We start from the raw sequence: 19,877 nt of genomic DNA, 5'->3' as shown, positions 1-19,877 counted from the left end.
AAGAAATGTATTTACTTTAAATTTGTGTGTAATTTGCTGTACATGTGCATGAGTGTTTGCCAGATATTTAACTTGTGGTTTCCTAATAACATTTGATTGGGTAAGGGGTAATCTTCTGTCTAAATGGAAGGAAAAATAAGATTAATAAAGTGAATATTAAAAGTCAACTTCCCCTTTGTCATGACTTTGTTATGTTGTTTTAGGGTTCTGTTCTGTGTTCTTGTTTGCCTGTTTTCATCCATTAGTTTCCTTGGTTGTTAACTGTTGCCCCACGCTGGTTTCTGTTCTCCCGATGAGACTACGTTTTCTTGAGTTCATTGTCCGGTATTGTCTTTATGTTAACGTGTGTTTCTGTTTTATACTCCTGTGGATTTATTAAAGATACCCTTTTTGGAATACTACTCCTTGGTCGTGCGCTAACACTACACACGGGGCTCCCTTAAACTGTGCATAGTTTGCATGGTGAAATAAATAGGCTTTTCAACTATTAATAGAAAGAGAAAACACTTCCTTCAGCATAGAAAGTTTACATAGTAAATACAAGTCACGACTTGATGGAAAATAAATATCTGGACTAAAAGTTATTTGTTATTATTTCACTGTGGTTGAAAGTACAAGAAGATTCTTATGTGATGTTTCTACACAGATGTCTAGATTCCAGACTTCAACACTGCTGAGTGTGGCAGATAATTTAGACTTCCAGTCGGATCCATTCGGTGGCTTCAGTTTGCTGATGTGTGGATCAGGCTTTAACTCGACGTCCAGCAACACCAGCAGATCGGTCTTCAAAACTGAGTCACTCAACTCAAACCAGCAAAACACACGTGCTGCAACAGCTGAGAACTCCAACACGACCAACACCAACGGCAGTAAGAGACGATTCTGAATCAAGTAACACAAATCATGGGGATTTCATGGGTTTGTTATAACGTGTCCTTCTGTGAAATTACTTTAACTCGTCTATAAATGTAGAGTTACATCAGCAGAAATATATGCTGGAATCAACAACATAGTTTTAATAAAAGTTTACATTATGATGAAAGACTTTTTTAATTTGAAAAAAGACATGTACAATTAAGCCAGAGAATTATATAATAATACAATCAAGTAAAGCCCAGTCTCTATCTATTCTAACAATATGCAAGTATGCAGTATGCACAAATGCAGATGCTTTTAGACATGCAACTTCAATTTCAATAATTTTCCATTCCAAAATTGTGTCAAATATAATACAAATATAAACACTTGAGGTCGCTCGATATCAATGTCACCAGCACCAAGCCTCAGACAACTCTTTCAAACTTCATTAAAAATGTATTTGTATTTGTAAGTAATTACTCCGTGAATGAATCCAAATCTACGTTTTAAAAGATTTGTGCCCATGTTGAGATTTGTGATCTTTATATGCACAATGATTTCTAACCTCCCCGCCAAAGGAAGTAGTTGCTTTTGACAACTTGTTAGCAACCGCCGTTTTAAGACCCAATAAGGATTTAAAAAACCCTAAGCAGGTTATAATTGGTGTGTTTTATGTCATAGAATGAAACGTGAAAATATTTAGAGGTTTTGTTTACCACTGACCTTATTTTAGGCGATTGACCAAAAACCCATTCAAAAAACCCATAGACTTTTAACTGCTAACTGGCTTCTGGGGTTTGCGTAGAAAAAAACATCATATCTGAGATACTGGATTCCAGTAGTTGCGTATACTGTATATACTTTCCCATACAAACAGTACATAGTGTTGAATTTGGGCATTGTTTGCTAGTTTTGATGCAGGATGAGTCTCTAGTCCATCGCTTTACATCCACGATAAAATACAATTAGATTGATTATTTTTTACTTGTATTTTTTATTGATAGGGATGCACTGATAACAGTATCGGTATCAGCTCCGATACCAAGCTCACGTACTTGTAAAATGCACCGATACGAAATGCCGATACCTCATGTGATAGAAATGACTGAGATTTGTTTTAAAATTTGCATAGGAAGTATGTGACAAGCATATCAAATTTATGTTTTCATAATACATTTAAGGTGGAGACGTTTGTAATTATGAAGTTATTCTATTTGTCTCACTGAGTTGTGAAAACGTACAGGCATCGGCGTACCAGAAAAATACTTCTTCTTTACAAAATGGTGTAGTGCATCCCTAGTTTTTGATGTCAGACATCTACTGGCAGTAATGTGACAAGTAAGCCCTGCACATATGCGTTCCTCTCATCAGCCCAGGTCAAAGATATTGCTGACGCGCGGTTTGTTTGTTTGTTTACAGTGTCTGCCGCGTTTTTTTCCGAGCACTACTGTGTTCTGAATATCAGGAGGATGGAGTTAATGAGTGACTCTTTTGGGCTGTTCTGTTAATTACCTTCTCTTTGATACTCCAGTAAACAGGATTCGCTGTTTCTCCCCGAACGATGCCCGGCCCTGCTGTGGCTTTCTCTTCTTCAGACTCTACAAATAACAAAAAACATGTTCCTTTCTCTTTTTAATGGCTTTCCGGCCCCGTTCGCATGCCAAAGGGATTCTGCTCTCTCTGAATTCTGGGATTGTACACAAGCGTCTGTGGGAACTCAGAAAGGGGATGAGTCATTCATGGAGCCAATGAGGAGACATCCAAGACTCTCTAGTGGGAGTGCAGATGGTTGTGTTGTGTTATACAGATTGTGTGTTTGTGTATGCAATGATTGTAAAGGGGTATTTAATTACAGTAGGCTCAGAAAAATAAAGGTACTGAAAGAGTTCTGCACAGAGATGCCATAGAAGAACATATTTTTTGTCAGAGGCTTTAAAAAAGCCTTTCTTACCATTTTTACGCGTAAAACCTCCTTCCAAAGGTACTAAGTATGTTAAAGGTTCGTTATGGAACCATTAAACCCAACCTTTTAGAAACCTTTATTTTTAGGAGTGTGGAAGGTTTGGAAATAGTTGGACAGTCAAGTGCATATGCCATTTGAAAGAAAAAGAAAGTTTAGCAAGTTAAAGACTTTAAGATTATCTAATTTTTTTTGTTTTATATAGTTTAGAACGATAGTTCACCCAAAAATCAGTCATCATTTCTCACCGTCAGACAGTTACAAACCTGTATAAATGTCTTTGTTCTGCTAAACACAAAGGAAGATATTTAGAAGAATGTCAGTAACCAAACAGATCTCATTCCCGGATGTCTCTTATAGTATTTATATTCCCTACTATGGCAGTATATGGGGAATGAGATCTGTTTGGTCACTGACATTCTTCTAAATATCTTCCTTTTTGTTTAGCAGAACAAAGTCAAAAGGACACCTTAGATTACCAAGTTAATACTGTGAAATAGGTTAATGGTTCCTAAACCAAAGTACTAAAGTATTACTGATCTGATGCCATCAGTGTTCCACAGCCGTAGTACTTCTCACAGTATTTGTCTCGCTTTCACTTTAAGGTCATTATTTAGCAATGAAATTCAGTGATGTATGTTGTTTTGAATCTGTAATTGTATCAGTGTTTGTTTGTTGGAATGATTTTGTTATCTGTTCTCTGAGTAATGTCACACGGTGAAGCTTTGAGGAGAACTCATTTCATTATAGTCTAATGCAGGTTATTCAGTTTGTGATCCGTCCTGATGTGGTTGTGCAGAAGAGTGAAGGTGGTGATTTGTCTTGCCGTGATGCGTTTCCTTTATTCCGCTTTTATTTTCAGAAGGTTGAGTTCTTTTCAGATCTAGGCTTTTCTGTGAGTCTTCTGCACTGAATAGACGAAGGAAATGTGAAAAAAATGTTTTAGGTACATTGAGGAAATTATTACGTCACTGCAGATCCAGAAGATGTCTTTTTCTAAGACTACGTAACCCAGCAAACCTGAATGTTTGTCCTGAATGGTTCAGTCTCCTTTGTCATCTCTGCCGGGGGCTCAACGTGTATTTTTTCAAATGAAAGATGTTTTAAACATGACAGCACAGTGATTATTGGCACAGCAAAAAAGGAAAATAAACATCTCATCATAAGATGAAACTGACTGGTGAGAACTGTGTTCTGAATTCTTTATTTAAGTGAAGGTTAAATAGCATTAGGTTAAGGTTAAGTTCTCAATCCCATTCTCTGAATAAAAGCCTAAATGTGAACCCGTGCTTCATTCTGGCTGTGATTCTTCTGCTCAACTGATTTTGTAACACCACTCTTCTGTGTTCACAGGTGATTTCTGTAAAAATCTAACGGACACACTGGAGAGTTCGTCCGCCATGCGTCTGTTCTGGAGAACCTTCCGTCCCTTCTTGCAGGGAAAAATCCTTTATGCTCCTGACACAAACGTTACGCAGAGAATCATTTCAGAGGTACACAAACACACAGAGGAACTTTGGAAAAACATGGACCTTTGAACCTGTTTAAAGGGAAGGACTTAGTGGAATGAGAAGGCGTAATGGAAATAAAAGTATAAAAGAAATGCAAGTGTGTATATGAATACAGATGTTTGGACACCCCTAGAAATAAGTGTGATGAAGATTAAAGGGAAACTTAACCCCAAAAATAAAAATTCTGTCATCATTTACTGACCCTCAGATATCTTTCTTCTGCTAAACACATAGGGAGATACAGTATTTGTAAGAATGTCAGTCCCCAGCAGATCTTAGATCTCCCCTATTGACTCCCATAGTATTTTTTTTCCCCTACTATGGCAGTAAATGGGGAATGGGAACCGTTTGGTTACTGACATTCTTCCAAATATCTTTCTGTGTTCATCAGAGCAGAGAAACTTAATGCTTTGGAACAACCCGAGGGTGTCATTTTCGGGTGAACGATCCCTTTAAATATGAATAAATATTAAGCTCCTCAACATTCCTGCACTTTAAGAAAGATGAAGAACTGTCTAAACACCTGTTTGTTTCTTGAGCTGTTCTTGTGAGATTAAATGAAGAAGCTTCTCCCGAGCATTAGGAACACTATATAACATCAGTTACAGCAGTGACCAATAGGGCAGACAGAAACATTTTAAATAATGATCCCTGACTTAAAGAAAAGAACTAAAAGTTTATATAAACTTTACAACACATAAAGTGATTTATATAGCCCAGCATACAGTCCCTCCTGTGTGCACCTGTTAGAAGCTGTACGCATGTATCATCCAGACTGAACACATTGATTGTTTGAACGCATTGAGTTGTGTACATGAGGAATGTTTTCTTTGGAATCCTCAAGCCTTAAATGTAATTCTTTCATCAGGCCAACCATACGTTTGACGCTCTGGCTAAAGTGGGCGAACTTGCCGAGGCGTGGCTTCAAAACAAAGCCGAGATCTGGGATTTCTTCAACAACAGCATGCAGATCAACACGCTGAGGGTGAGACTCCTTTTAAACCTTTACGTGACCCTTGGGTGTGGATCCAGCCAGAAAGGGATAATTCGTCCAAAAATAAAAATAAAGTTAATTCGTATCGCATTCAAAACCTGCATTTGACACTTTCGTTTGTGGACACAAAAGAAGATATTTGAGAAATGGGAGTCAATGGGGGTTAATGTTTTTTGTTTAGCGACATTCTTCAAACTATCTTCTTTTGTGTTGTGCAGAAAAAAGTTTGAAATGACCCAAGGGTGAATAAACAATGAAAGCATTTTCTTTTTTGGTGAAATATCCCTTTAAATCCAGCAGTAATATCCACTATATCATGAGGAGTTGGTTTATTAGCACATTGAAGGATACGCAGGGTTTATCCTTCATTGTGATGTCCATTATTGATGTGGATGACTCACCTCTCCTGAGAATCAAAGCGAGTTTCTCTCACACCCCTCATGAAGGAGAATGATCTTAAACCCGCCGTCTGACTCGCAGGTGTGTCTGAGAGTGTTTATGGCCCCTCCTCTGCGATGGGCCGCATGAAAGGAAAAGGTAATTATGGGTAAGTGCAGGATCATTTTCACCAACAGCAGGAAAGGGATTAACCAGCTGCACACCTTCAGACAATCCCTCTATCACTCCATTACCCTCTTCCCTCTCTCTCTCTGCTTCTCTATTACTTTGACGTCACTTTAAATGAGCTTAGAAAGAGAGACGAATCAGGACAAGTGCGGTTTGTGAAATGATCTATGCTTTGACTTTCTTGATGCTCTGGGCATGACCTTTACACAGTACAATTTCTCTTGGGCTTCGTTACAAAACCTAGCGAGTGACTTGCAGGCAGCATGTTAAGGGATCATAGGGATGCAAAGGTTGTTCCAAATTGTAGGCATGTAGCGACGTTCTAAAGGACCTAGTTTTCGAAGAAGGCATTCCAGAGTGCATTGCAATAGCTTGAGGAACAAATTAAAGGAATGTACATAAAAGGTTCTTTGATGCCATAGAAGAACGTTTTGGTTCCATATAGAACATTTAACATCTGAAGAACATTCTGTTTCAAAAAATCTGTTCTTCAGATTATAAAAAAGTCAGAATGAGATGGTTCTTTAAAGAACCCTTGACTGAATGGTCCTTTGGCATTGTTGTGAAGAACCTTTTAAGCACCTTTATTTTTAAGAGTGTAGTGTATGATTATACATTAGTTTTATTAACAAAACCCATATTGTCAAATTAATACTATTTCTTGACTCAAATTAGAAGTTTTTTTCCTCGTTTTTGTGTGCAAACTCTGTTTTTTATGCTTATTAGAATATTGTGTTGTAAGCTAAGCAGTTTATTTGTCAAAATATGTATTTTGTGTGCTCTGCCTGAGGAGAACTGCATACATACACCATTCCAAATCTCTCTGTTTCTTAAATAAATCATTTTAAAAACTACCTTTTTATTCTTTAGCGGGATATTTTAGAGGTCTACTCTCCACCTCCATATTCTGGCTATATTAGCAAGTATTTAATCGGATGCACATGCTGGCCTGAAGATAAATTCTTATTTCTTATAATACTTTAATCTGTGTTATAACAGAGAATTTTGTTTAACAGATCTTGAAATGTCAGCCCTGTTACTGTGATTTTTGTTTTACTGTACAGTAAACAAATTATCGAAGACGATGATTGTTCAAAATATCAGCATTAGACTCGGTCCCTGAGGTATCTGATTTTACACTAGTTTATCAAGTCAGATTCAACATAACATGAAAGTAACAAGAAAGCAACACATAACATGAAAATTTTAAACGTATTAGTTTAGATTAAGATGGCACAGTTCAGTATAATAACCCCCCAGACAGATTACGTGAATACATTTTATTCCAATGAATGACAGGTTTCCTTAAAATTTGCCTTAGAATGCAGTTGTCTGTAGGCAGTACTATAGTGCTACTGTCTCACTCTTTTAGTTCTCCATAGAGTAAAATAATCATTTAAACTGTTTAGTTGTCTCTCAGCATCTATTGTCTAAAAGCTGAATGAATTACATTTCTACTGCCATGTGGTTTGGCACAATGATTTAGATTTATGGCTGTAATATTTTATTTTGCATCCATTAGCATCAGTACCCTAATGTGTTCATTTAATGTTTCATATTAATATTACATCTTTAATGAAAAAACTGTTTTACTGTTTTATTCATTTACAAATGTATACAATATACATTACAGTATATATGCTGTATGTTCAGTCTTTCCATCTGTCTTGTTTGTCTTTCTCTCTACCTGTCATGATCTCTCATGTGAGACATGGTTGAACCCAATTGCAGGCAGATAGGACAGACAGTGGTGAAGGGGTTAACAGATATTTATTAACAAGAAACAAGACTGAACAAAACAGGCAAAACAAAGACCCACGATGGGGGAAAAACAATACAGGGATAAATATACTTTGATAATAAACAAAGGACACCGACTTACTTCTACCTGCCTGTCTGTCCGACCTGTCCGAGTTTTTGAACTCCCGATTTATGGTCAAGTCTTGAGCTCGGCACGTTTGCACATTATATAATCCGTTTCTTTAGGGCTTATGCGTTTTTTGCTGGGTTGTGCTTAACAGGTTTTGGAGGTTTTAATAAACCTTTAATCATGAGAAATAAGACTTTAATGATCATAATGGCTCAGTTTTATTAGCTATTTCTGATGCAGGAGAGATTATATCACTGTTGTACACTGATCATCGAGATGCACCCATATACACTCTTTTTAAAACAATCTACTTAAAGCAGTGCAATGCAAATCCATCTCGATTTGATTATGTCTGTGTACCTGTGTATGTTTAGTTTTGTAGAAAGTTTGCAGGGTTTGTAGTTGCTTTGTTGTTTTTTCAGTCATGTGCATTTACTGTATGTGTGGGTTTTTTGTTGTTTTGTTATGTGTGTCCATATTTTTTTGTACGTTTGTGTACATGTCATGTACATTTACTGTATGTACATTGTTGGTTTGTATGGTTGTTTGTGTGTGTTTATGTGTTTACCATATGTGTTGGTATTCTTACATATGCTTGTGTGTTTGCGTTTTTATGTTTCTATGTGCGTTTGTATTCTAATGTTTGCTTCTCATGTTTGCGTTTGTAAATGTTGTGTGTAGGTATTCTCATGTGTGTGTGAAAGTTTGTGCACTCCAGTGTGCAGTGACATGCGCTTTATCCTTGCAGGTTAGGACAGGGAATGATAAAGGAGAGGGTGGAACTGCAATTTATGACCAAAACGTGTGAGTGCGGCTGTGGGTATGCATGTGTGTGTGTGTGTGTGTGAGAGAGAGAGAGGACGGTATAGAGAGGGCGCAGTGCTTGATTTGAGATAGTTGAAGAGCAACAGTGCCACCTAGCTTGGAGAGGGAGGAGATATGGTACACTACATCATTCCATGATTCTGCTGCATTATTTTTTTGTGGGATATATACTCTGTAAAGATTTCCACTTCATTTTCAAAATCTTATTACGTGTTTGTCATGGGTGCGCCAAAAGATTACTTTAGTACAAAGTCAATACTCAAACAAATAAGAGTTATCGGCCTTACAACAGTTCGGACTCAGAGTACAATTTTTAGGTTCTGTCTGACAAAATAGACCTGCTGCTGTCCGTCTGAATAATATTCACAAAAATGAAGGAAATTTCATTGTTGCCTTTATTTCTTTTATCACTCACTGTTGACGTAATTACAGGGAAAATCCTGAAGCAGTGTTTACTCGCTACATTCTATTGTTGTAATTTAATTAGGTGTTATTTATTATGCTTTTTGCATTCATAAATAGTGGAGTGTTTATTAGCATATTCATTTTTGCGGAGTTATCAAGAATATTGTTGGTATTATTATAAACTGAAATGTTAATGTTGTCACAGCTGATTTGTTGCATAAATCTGTGTTCGTTCTGTTTTCAAAGGTTATTTTGAAGAACCCTGTGTTTGCAGTAGTTCTCGACCAATGGCTTGAGGGAAACAGGCTCTCCACAGCGCTAATCTCCAACTTCCTGTTTAACGGTCCAGATTCGGAGCGTCCTCCAGGAATGGCACCGTTTGATTGGAGGACCGTCTTCAATGCCATCACCCAGGTGGCAGAACCGCTCACTCAGATTTTAAAGGTTTGTCTTTCTCTAGATGTCAGCAGACATTGTGTCTTTTGTCTTTTATTTATCCAGACACTTACTGTAATGTGAGGTTACTTCTAGTAGACAGATACTGTAAAAATACACTTTTGTTCAGTGGTTCTTTAGGATCAAGGGTAAATGGAGAATCATGTTTTCTTCATTTTCTCACTATTTCCTTTCGTCCATCAGTCTTTTCTGTCTTATTCTGTCTCTCAGCACTTGAGCTGACAGTCCTGCTTCACAGCTGATTCTCTGTTCCGCCTGCTGCTTCTCTTCACCCAACACCACATGAAGCAGCTTCTTTAATATCAGATTCAGATGGAACCGAGGAGCTGAGCATTGTGTGTGTGTGTGTTTCAGTGTTTTGATCTGGATAAGTTTGAAGGTGTCAGCAGCGAGCCTCTGCTGGTCGAACATGCTCTGAAACTCTTGGCTCAGGACAGGTACTGGGCTGGAGTGGTTTTCACGGATCTCTATGCAAACGGTAATGACCCCAGTGACCCCCAGCCACCGACACACATCAAATACAAGATCCGCATGGACATTGAAGACACAGAGAGGACAGACAAAATCAAGGAGAGGTAAGATCAGATCACCACACCGTAAACACACCAACATACAACCGCAACACAATCAACATATAAACACCAAAATACAACATTAAAACCACGGCATACACCTCCAACATGAAATCAAGACAAAAAACGCTAAAACATAAAGCATCACATTACCATCCTTATATATATATACACTAAAATTCAACACTAACATAGACAGCACAATATCTCCACGATTCAAACATACAAACACCAAGTCACAACATTAACACACCTGCAAATAATACACAACACCTTCACCCCTAAACATATAAACACCAAGTCACAACATTAACACACTAGCAAATAAACACAGTATTGACACAAAAGTACATCAAACACAACGTCTTAACCATGCAACATATAATCACCAAGACATGGCATCACCTTCACACATCAAAACACCAATATACACCTCCACCACATCAGCGTAGAACACCAAAACACAACATTTACAACATATCATAGTTTGCCACCGCGTGTTCTCCACGATCTGTCTTGATTCACATTATTGGTGTAAATCACTCATTTGTATATGTGGATATTGCCCATCCAGAATGCCAATCACTCGCGGGACGCCCGCGATGGCATGGAAGCCTTGATGTGCCTCCATCACGTCGTGCCTGGCGAAAGGCGAAACTCGCAATAACATTCATTCCCTTTATATAGATTACGCCTTCCTGTCAAATGGTTTGCCAGCTGATGTGCCTTGGGATAATAGGCTGTAATTAAAAACGCTCAGTGTATGACAACTTTATTCATGAAAACATTTCAATAGCCTACACGGAGTGTATAAAACCCGAATATTTTAAAACTAAGTTAAAGTAAAAATATTATTTTATTACTAAATAGAATTTTATATTAAATTTAGTTAACCCTTTAGTATAGGGACCAATTCTCACTATTAACTAGTTGCTTATTAGATGCCTAATTTTACCATATTGGCTGTTTATTTATTTATAAAGCACATATTCAACATGACCATATTCTACTTCCCTATACCTAAACCTAACAACTACCTTACTATCTATTAATAAGCAACAAATAAGTAGTTTACTAAATTAATTACTAAGTTACCTAAATTTGACATGTGAAATTAAACTGCGATGTAGGAAAGCTTTTTGCATAGCGGTATGAACCAAAGGGGATAAGGTATAGATAGGACTGGTCCAGACAACCTTAAAAAAATATGATTCACAGAAGGTATACTTAACTGAGAAGGTTTCGGGAAAGCAGCCTTGGTGTTTGTTAGATCAGTGTGAATCTGCCTTTAGAATGGAGAATTATGGTCCATGCTCACTTTTTATCTGTGTTAAGTAATCAGCTGGGTTATTAGTAGAGGTAATGAGCACAATTGTGCAATGGGAGCTCCTTAAGGGTGCACATGTTCAGCTAGGCTGAGCTGATGGGCAGTTAAGGTACCCTTTATGTGATGCACTTTACTGGACTGAGACATTGTGGTGTTAAAGAAAGATTTCGCTATTCCACTGAAAACCTACAGTAGAAGCAGGTTTGATGCCGTTGGAAGGTCTTTAAACTGACCTTTGATGTCTAGCATGTGGGCAGTACCGTGGATTTTTAATGTGGAACGATTGTATAAGTATAAAAATGCAACAGAGTATTCATTTCTTGAAGGATTTACATTTTCTTAATGTCAAGAACAAAATGCTTTTATTGCTTCATGATGCCTGTATCCTGTATTACCTGTTGGTACAGTAATGCTTCAAAAGCACTAAGAAATAATAAAGGAAAATGGTAACAATGGCAAGGAAGTAGTCAGGAGTGATCTTACCCAGTATAGAGCAGCCTTGCAAAGAAAAAGCATCAAAAGAAATATAACATAACGTGTGATGAGATATAATCAGATTATATTTTGCTAACCCCTGCTAATGTTACTTATGTTATAGTTTTTATACTGTAGGTTCTGAAGAATGCTTTGAGAGTATGACGCCAGTCAGGTCATGCTCTTCATATTGTGCAGGAAGGTCTTATCATCCTCGGCAAGCTGTGACGTCTTTGCTGTTGTACTCCCTAGTTTTAGACTTGCTTGACAATAAAAACTCTTTTTAGTAGGTCTTAGTTATCCTCCTCCTTTTAGTTAAAGTTGAATCTCTGTCAGACAGCGCATCCGAGTTAAGTTCTCTTTCATGCTTGAATGGATAAAACCACACGGGTTTATGTCAGAAAGCACATTTTCTTAAGCACAGACAGTACTGAGACAGCTCTTAAAGGGGCCACGTTCTTAAACATGCTTCTGTGACTCATGTCACTAGTGTTGATAAAAGAACAAAAGAAAAGAAAAAATCAATGTAATTTATAGCTATAATGAAAAAATTTTCTGCATTTAATTAATCTTTTAATTAAAGACCTTAAAAGTGTTTGAGAACTTCCTTAGATGTCTGTATATTTCTTATACGATAGCTCTCAATTACTGTTGAATGGTTATCATTAATGTTAAAATATTAAATTTAATAGAGACATCAGTTACAGTACTAATATCAGAATGTTTGCTTTCTGAACCATTAAACTTAGTGATCTTAACTGTATGTAATTGCATTAACGTATAGCTTCCATCTCTGAATCCTGATCAACTGTAGGATCTATACACACTGGTTCATCAAAAGATGAAAGAACAACTGTTTAAACAATATTGGACCGGTGATTCTCAACCTTTTTCATTCAAAAGTCCACCCATTGCCCACAACAAGAATTAAAGGCACCGACTTACAATGTCTACAAATTGTCTATATTGGTAACACATTAATTTTCAATATATAAAAAAACTTAGAGAAATTGCTTTTTATTTAATGGATTTTTAGTTCTTTTAGCTTTTTTCAAAAATTGTTGTCTATTATTTTAAGTCATCTTGAGGCCCCCTCGGAAGGTTGTTGAACCCCCTTATTGGACTGCAGCCCCCTGGTTAAAAAACTCCACTTAAGACATGAAGAGGTGCAGGGATGACAGCTTTTTGTAGGCCAACCACGAAGTTAGCTCCGCATTGGTTCCCGCGACTGGAAGCCTACACATTTTTCCCATAGATGTTTGAAAGATTGCAAAAGATAAGCTCTGTAAATAACAAAGGTTTATGATGTGTACACGTTTTGTCTATCAAGATATCTTTACCAATTGACACAAAATGAGTTGCTTTTGAAGACTAAATACAATCTTGAGAAGTAAAAAGCTAACAGACTAAACAGACAATATCAACATCACCAATAATCAACTATCACACTATCACACACACACACACACAGACTTTGGCCCTTATCCCTCCCACGCCTCTGTAGCTTTGAACCGCCAGCCTGACAAGCGGGTCTGTGATCGGCGCCGTAATGGCACTGGACCGGATGGCTGCTTGACGGGCTGGATTATCTTACCCTGTTGTAAGTCTTGCCTATGGTGTATTATGTGTATCTGTTTTTCTCTCCACTTCCCTCATGTTATGCTGTATTTTTCTTCTTAAATCCATTTCGTTACACTGTACTTGTTATATGTGTAATGACAATAAATTGAATCCAATTTCAAATCCAATCACCACCACCACCAAGCCTCCGACATCTTTTTCAAACTTTATCAAATGCGTGTTCCCTGGTGAATAATAACTCTGTGAATTAATCCACATAACGTCATGTCAAAGTAGTTGCTTTTAGCAAATTGTTTGCAAACACTGTTTTTAAGACACAAGAAGGCTTAAAAAATAAAGAGCGGGTTATAATTGGTGTGTTTCAGGTCATAGAATAAATCGTGAAAAAATTTACAGATTTGGTTAACCACAGACCTCATTTTAGCTGCTTTACCAAAAACCAGTTTAAAACCTCATAGACTTTGGGGATATGGAACAAGTAGTGCTAGAATGCACCTGTCATCTCTGAGGTACTTTTTGTCATGGCCAAGAAATTGTGGTCTTATTACACCAACATGCAGTATGTGTGACACACTTTCAAGATCAATACCAAACTGTCAATTAAACAATCTTCTTGAATTGCATTGGGCTTATTGAATGTGTTATGTTTTTATGTCTGTATTAGGTCCTGGTACCCGTCAGCCCGTGACAACCCCTTTAATGACCTGCGGTATGTGAGAGGGGGGTTTGTGTACCTGCAGGACATGTTGGATCGTGGAATCATTCGGGTCCAGACCGGAATCAGCCAACCACTTGGAGTATACGCACAACAGATGCCCTACCCATGCTATGTCGACGATGTGTAAGCTCACAACAGTGTGTGTGTGTGTATAATTCTTCTTAGTTTAATTAAATTCTCTTTTCCTCTCTCTCCTTCTTCTCTTTGTGCATGGCTGTGAAGATATTATATAAACACAGTTTGTTTATTATAATATTAAAATGCTGTTTTGACGTTGAGAGTGTGATGGTAAACCATGCAGTGAGAACGGAAATGTTTTTCACCCGAGCTCACAGCATAATCAACGGTTCACGGCGGCTGTGATTCATGGCCAAAGTAAATGTCAAATTAATGTGAGCTTTGATTGGCTCTCTCTTTCTCCTCTCTTTCTCCTGGCCTGAAAAATCCATCTGCCATGAAAAAAGTGTGTTTTTAATCAGATCTGTGTTTATAGTTATATATGAAGTGATATGGACATCATCGGCACTGGAGCGGGCTACTCTGTTGTACATGTTATGTTTTTATCGATTAACCATGCAAAACCCATCGCGTGAAACCTGTCACGTAAAACGCCTGCTTCTGTGAAAGTGAGACGTGAGTGTAGGGGTCTTAAATGCAAATTACCTGGGGGCAACATGCATGGAGGTTTTCTATATCAGGGCCACAGTAGTTGTTTTATGAACATGGATTTACAGCAGCATTATTGCACTTTTGTCTCTCTATCGCCCTCTATCATTGGTGGAGGAAAGTATCTCTCTGGCTTCATACACTCATATAAGAAGAAAAACGCATTATTTTTTATTTTTAGAGCGTGCAAAACATAACAAAAACAGTTATAAAAACAATAACAAATCGACTTTGATTACCATGTTATAAATCTATGCTTAAACAACGACACATCTGTCTTTTCCTTATAATTTCTAATCATTTTTTCATAACACATGTTTTTATTTGTATGTTTGTGTTTCACGATCCTAAATCTCAGAAATTCGGCAGTGTCGCAGCAGAATCAGTCAGACGGCGTCATTTACTTCCACTTGAAAACTCCCAAAAGTCCCATTCTGTTTATACTTCAGAAAGACAGAGAGAAGGATAATGGAGAGAATACTAATTTGTTTTGCAGCGTGTCTGCAGAGTCATTTTTCAGGCCCGCAAAAAGCTTGAATCTAAATTTTAGATGTAAGAAGCCAAAGCACTTCATGTTTTAAATGCCTCAGTAAATCTTCCAGAAGATTCTGGCACGACTTGAATGAATTATCTGCAAATCCATATAAAATTCTTCTGTGTTTGAAGAAGGCAGACATAAAAACTGAATTTTGATGAACAGAAAGCCAGTGTTTTCTCTTTAAAGTATTTGAAGTTTGGTTCAAGGAAAGTGTGTACTGTATATGGAGACAACCGTCATTTAGCAATACATTTTTTCTCAATGGCAGGTGCAGCCCTGAAAGTCCACAGTGTTTTTTGTTTGTTTTTATGTTTAGACCATTTATCAAGTAAATAGCCTTTCACAAAAGTACAAAAGCTTTGTATCTCTCCCTTTGATGTATATAGACATTCCATTCTTTCTCACATTTACTAAATTCAGTAAATCTAACTGAACTCAGACAATTAAATGTCATTTACCATTTAGGGCCCAACACAGTAAATTCAAAATGGAAAACGACTGTCCGTAACAACAATTAATTTCACAAGTTCCGCACTACAAACAAACTGCGTTGGCTGGTATATATGCTTGAGCAATCATTGGTCCATGGCGTTTGCATAATTGGGGGTGTGTGTTTTGGAGCCCCGCCTGCTCTGTGGGATTTTTTACACATCATTTCATTCTCACATTTCATCCTTGATGACGTATGCGGTCAACAAATGCAACCTCCTAAGTACGCACCTGAAATCCTGACCTGGACATGTCTGGGAAAAATGGCACGTATGGTCACCCTAGCTTTGCAGACCTGGTACAGATGTACCCACACCTCTATGATGACTCTTGAACAGATTATAAAGATACAGAGAAAGTGTTCAATACATGCAAAGAATTTGCGAGAAAGGTTTGTGCTGATGACCCGGTGCAAAAATACCAGGAAAAACTTCTAGAATTCTAACATCCTGTGTACACAGGACGCGACCGGCACGACACGACAAAAGACATCGGAAACGTATTTGAACCTATTATAAATTTACATTTTGTCCACACTGGTCGTCCCTGTCAAAAACAATGAAGGAAAAGATTGGAGAAATTACTTTAATTGAATAAACTTAATTTTAGACATTTCACATTACAGTTGACGAGATTTTTGTGTGTTTTTATAATTATTTTATCTGCGTTCCTGAAATAATTGAAAACACTAAAATGTAAAGTTAAATTAACTTTTTCATAGTTTTCAGTCCAGTTCACTCATTTTAATTAGGTAGTTTGTACTATTCATACTATAGAGAAATTGTGTTAAAGTATTTATTTACTCATAATCTTAAACTGTTACCTTGAGGAATACTGTGCCCGAATTGTTGAACCGGTAAACTGAATTCACTTGATCAATCAATCTGTGATGCTTCAGACAAGGACATGTAATATAGATATGCCTTTTTAAACTTGACAGACTTGGTCATTGTGAAACAGCAAATAAAATGCAAGGAAAGACAACATTTCGTGTTTTTAAGAAAGCAACATGAGGGTGGTCTATCGCTCTAATGTGTTTAAAGAGTTCGCCGTGACTGTCTTTTTGCTTTTTCTTCAGTAATTGTATCTCACTCCAGCTGTATTTATGAAGAGTAAGCAGAAACAGTATGAGAAATCTATAGCCTGTCAGATTTTGAGAGCTCATGATATATTTGAGCTGCCGGCTAATTGAGCGCAGACAGCACTTTGTTTCCGAAGGCGTCTGCTGCGGTATCGACATGACATTTCAGTGGCCTTATGAGAGGACTTTAATACAGGCTTACTGTATTATAAAAACGAGATCAAATGCTAAATCACACTTACAGTCGACCAAGCGTGTGTGTGTGGGGTGTCAAGATATGGATCCTCCTAACAGCCACCCAGCAGGTTTTATTCAGAACAATATCTGCGGTATGTGTGTATTTGTACAATCAAAGCGACATTTACAAGCCCACAAGCTCATTATTAATGTTATGATCTACTGACTCTAAATCGGGTAGACATCACATTACGTTAGCTTATATTGTTACATGATTTGTTCACTCAAAAATGAAATTTCTGTCAACATTTCTTCACCCACACCTTGTTTGAAACCAGTCTTTTATCCGTGGAACACAAGGGAAATGTTTAACAGAATGGTAGAAAACTTTTTCTCCTACAATGAAAGTGATTGTTGTTACTGAGCCTCTAGCATCCATAAAAGAAACAGTTTGAAAATAATATGGTCATCTCTGATCTCTAGTAAGAAAAAAATGTTGTCTTGTCTTATAAGGATAGTTCACCAGAAATTATCTTTTTGTGTTGAAATGCGGATGAGGAAATAATTGGGACAACATTGTTGTTTTGTAACTCTTGCTTTAGGTTGAAACTGTGTTGCTGTATTGGTCCAAAAAGGACAATATCACAATGGATGCATGTTTTGCTATTGTTTAAAATTTTCTTTTTTATTCATATTTTCTTTAATTCTATTTTAATATATTTTATTTTATACTTCAGTGTTAGGACCTTAGCCCAAAAAATACAGTTCTATAACAGCCCAATACATTTTTGTTAGCTTTTGAGCTGAGACAAAAATAGAGAACGAGGGATTAATGATAGAACCTTCTTTAAGACCAACCACACTGCTCTGAGATCAGCTCTACTCATTTCTACAGTTTCGTTTCATCCATTGCCACCATCTTGCCCATGTTCCTGGTGCTGGCGTTTGTGTACACCGCCTCGCAAACCATCAAGGGTTTAGTTCTGGAGAAGGAGCTTCGGCTGAAGGAGGTTCTGAGAGTTGTCGGGGTTCGGAACACAGCAGTCTGGTTCTGCTGGTTTATAGAAAACATGGTTCTGCTGACAATCCCATGTGTTTTTATTAGTATAATGGTGAAGGTTAGTGAAGCCGAACCGCTGAGATGAAAAATCAGATGAAAGGAAATCAGACAAATAACCAGACAATCAAATGACCACAACCCTCCGAGCAAAAGTATGATCGAAAGACGTCTTTTCTACAGCACGTCTCTGTTGACATTCTTACTGATTCAGTTATTTTCATGTGAAAACTGAACCATTGCATTTTAAGCAGCTGTAACTTTGTACTGAGGTCCCCTGGACGACAATTTCAGAAAGACGTTTTAAAAATATTTATTCTTGCGTCCTCAGGGGACGTCTTTTTAACGTTGAACAAAGATGTAGAAAAGACGTATTTCAGACATATCTTTTCTCGGTGGGAAAACACTTGACACATGTTATTCACAGCACAACATCCACAAACGTCACTCAATATTGTGTTCTGCAGAATAAATATTCTATACTTAAAATGACTCTTTATTCACTTCCAACCATACAAAAATTTAACTTTAAGCTTATTTAAATACATTCAACTTGAACTATTTTCTGCTATTTTAAAACATACAAGAACGCAAGTTCTTTGTGTTGTGAGGACACACATTCATGTAGTCAAAGTGCCTCGTGGTTTTGATGCTTGTGATCACAGCCGATGTAATTGTAGGGAAATGATTCTCGTAAAAATTAAGCGAATCAGGCTGACACCAGTTGATCTTTAATTTCTCTAAATTGGGTTATTATCCTAATTTGTTATGCACAGAATCAAACTGTTACTGAGCCGTTTTGAGCCGACCTTCTCCGTATCTCTCGTCACCTCTCTTTACAGTTGCTTTAAAAACATTTCTGCTGCTTCTGTGGCTTTTTACAATCTGCATGGAGATAAAGTGCTTCTTTGTCTCCTCTAGAGTATTCTCTTAAAATTTGTATACAGAGTATGTTTTTTTTCATGCGTATTTTATGGAGTTAATATGATGGCAGACACACATGGTTGCAAAGGTTCAGGTTTGTCTTTTGAAGCAGTAAATATCTGCAAGGAAACACACAAACGTGACCGGACATGGATTTCTGCGTGAAAGTACGGCACAAATTTGTGTTTTCGCACAGGTTAAAATGTGCGAATGCGCTTTTTGCCGCTATTATCAATGTAAATGATTACTGACAAATAAACAAAGTTGTTAAAACTTAAACCTGAAATTTATACTGGGCACAACATATTTTTTATTTCAGTTTACTAAAATTAAAACTTTGAAAGGGTTTTTGATTTATTGATAAAATTTAAATCAAAACTGTATTAACTATATATAAATTGGCCTGTCGCGACATTTGCAGGTTTGTTATTCCAAGATAACAACCGCTCAAAACTAATGACACACGGTAACCATGATGCTGCAAATCCTTTTTCAAAGTTAAATATTACACACAAAAAAGGATAATATGTCTTTTAATAATATTTGTGACATTATATTTACAAATGGTTAAACCAAATCGCCTGTTCGGGACATTTGAATGTCATTTCTTAACTTAAAACTGAAAGTAAACAGCTTTTCCTCACGGAAGGTCAGCATTTGGCAAAAATTAGCTTGTAAAACAAAATTCAAAATATTTCTCCTGTGGCAAGTAACCGTGTAATAAGCGGGATGATATAAAAGCAGCTGGCTGTTATGCGAAAAAGGATCTCCATTGTGATACTGATAACACTGTCGGCGCTTATTTCTGCGATAACAACCGACTGCCT

At 37.2% G+C, this 19,877-nt stretch overlaps 1 protein-coding gene across 1 annotated transcript in view; it reads left to right on the top strand.

The window, feature by feature from the left end:
• LOC130440397 (phospholipid-transporting ATPase ABCA1) overlaps positions 1–19,877 on the top strand; it is a 106,054-nt gene that overhangs the window by 33,571 nt on the left and 52,606 nt on the right. The window contains 6 exon segments of the mRNA XM_056729435.1: positions 647–869; positions 4,172–4,311; positions 5,198–5,314; positions 9,237–9,434; positions 9,801–10,021; positions 14,065–14,241. Coding sequence (XP_056585413.1) covers positions 647–869; positions 4,172–4,311; positions 5,198–5,314; positions 9,237–9,434; positions 9,801–10,021; positions 14,065–14,241 — 1,076 coding nt within the window.

This window comes from Triplophysa dalaica, chromosome 1 (assembly GCF_015846415.1).
Source record: "Triplophysa dalaica isolate WHDGS20190420 chromosome 1, ASM1584641v1, whole genome shotgun sequence".
In the NCBI taxonomy this organism is placed as follows: Eukaryota; Metazoa; Chordata; class Actinopteri; order Cypriniformes; family Nemacheilidae; genus Triplophysa; species Triplophysa dalaica.
Note: the sequence above shows the minus strand (reverse complement) of the source record. Positions and strands in the feature narration are given on the sequence as shown.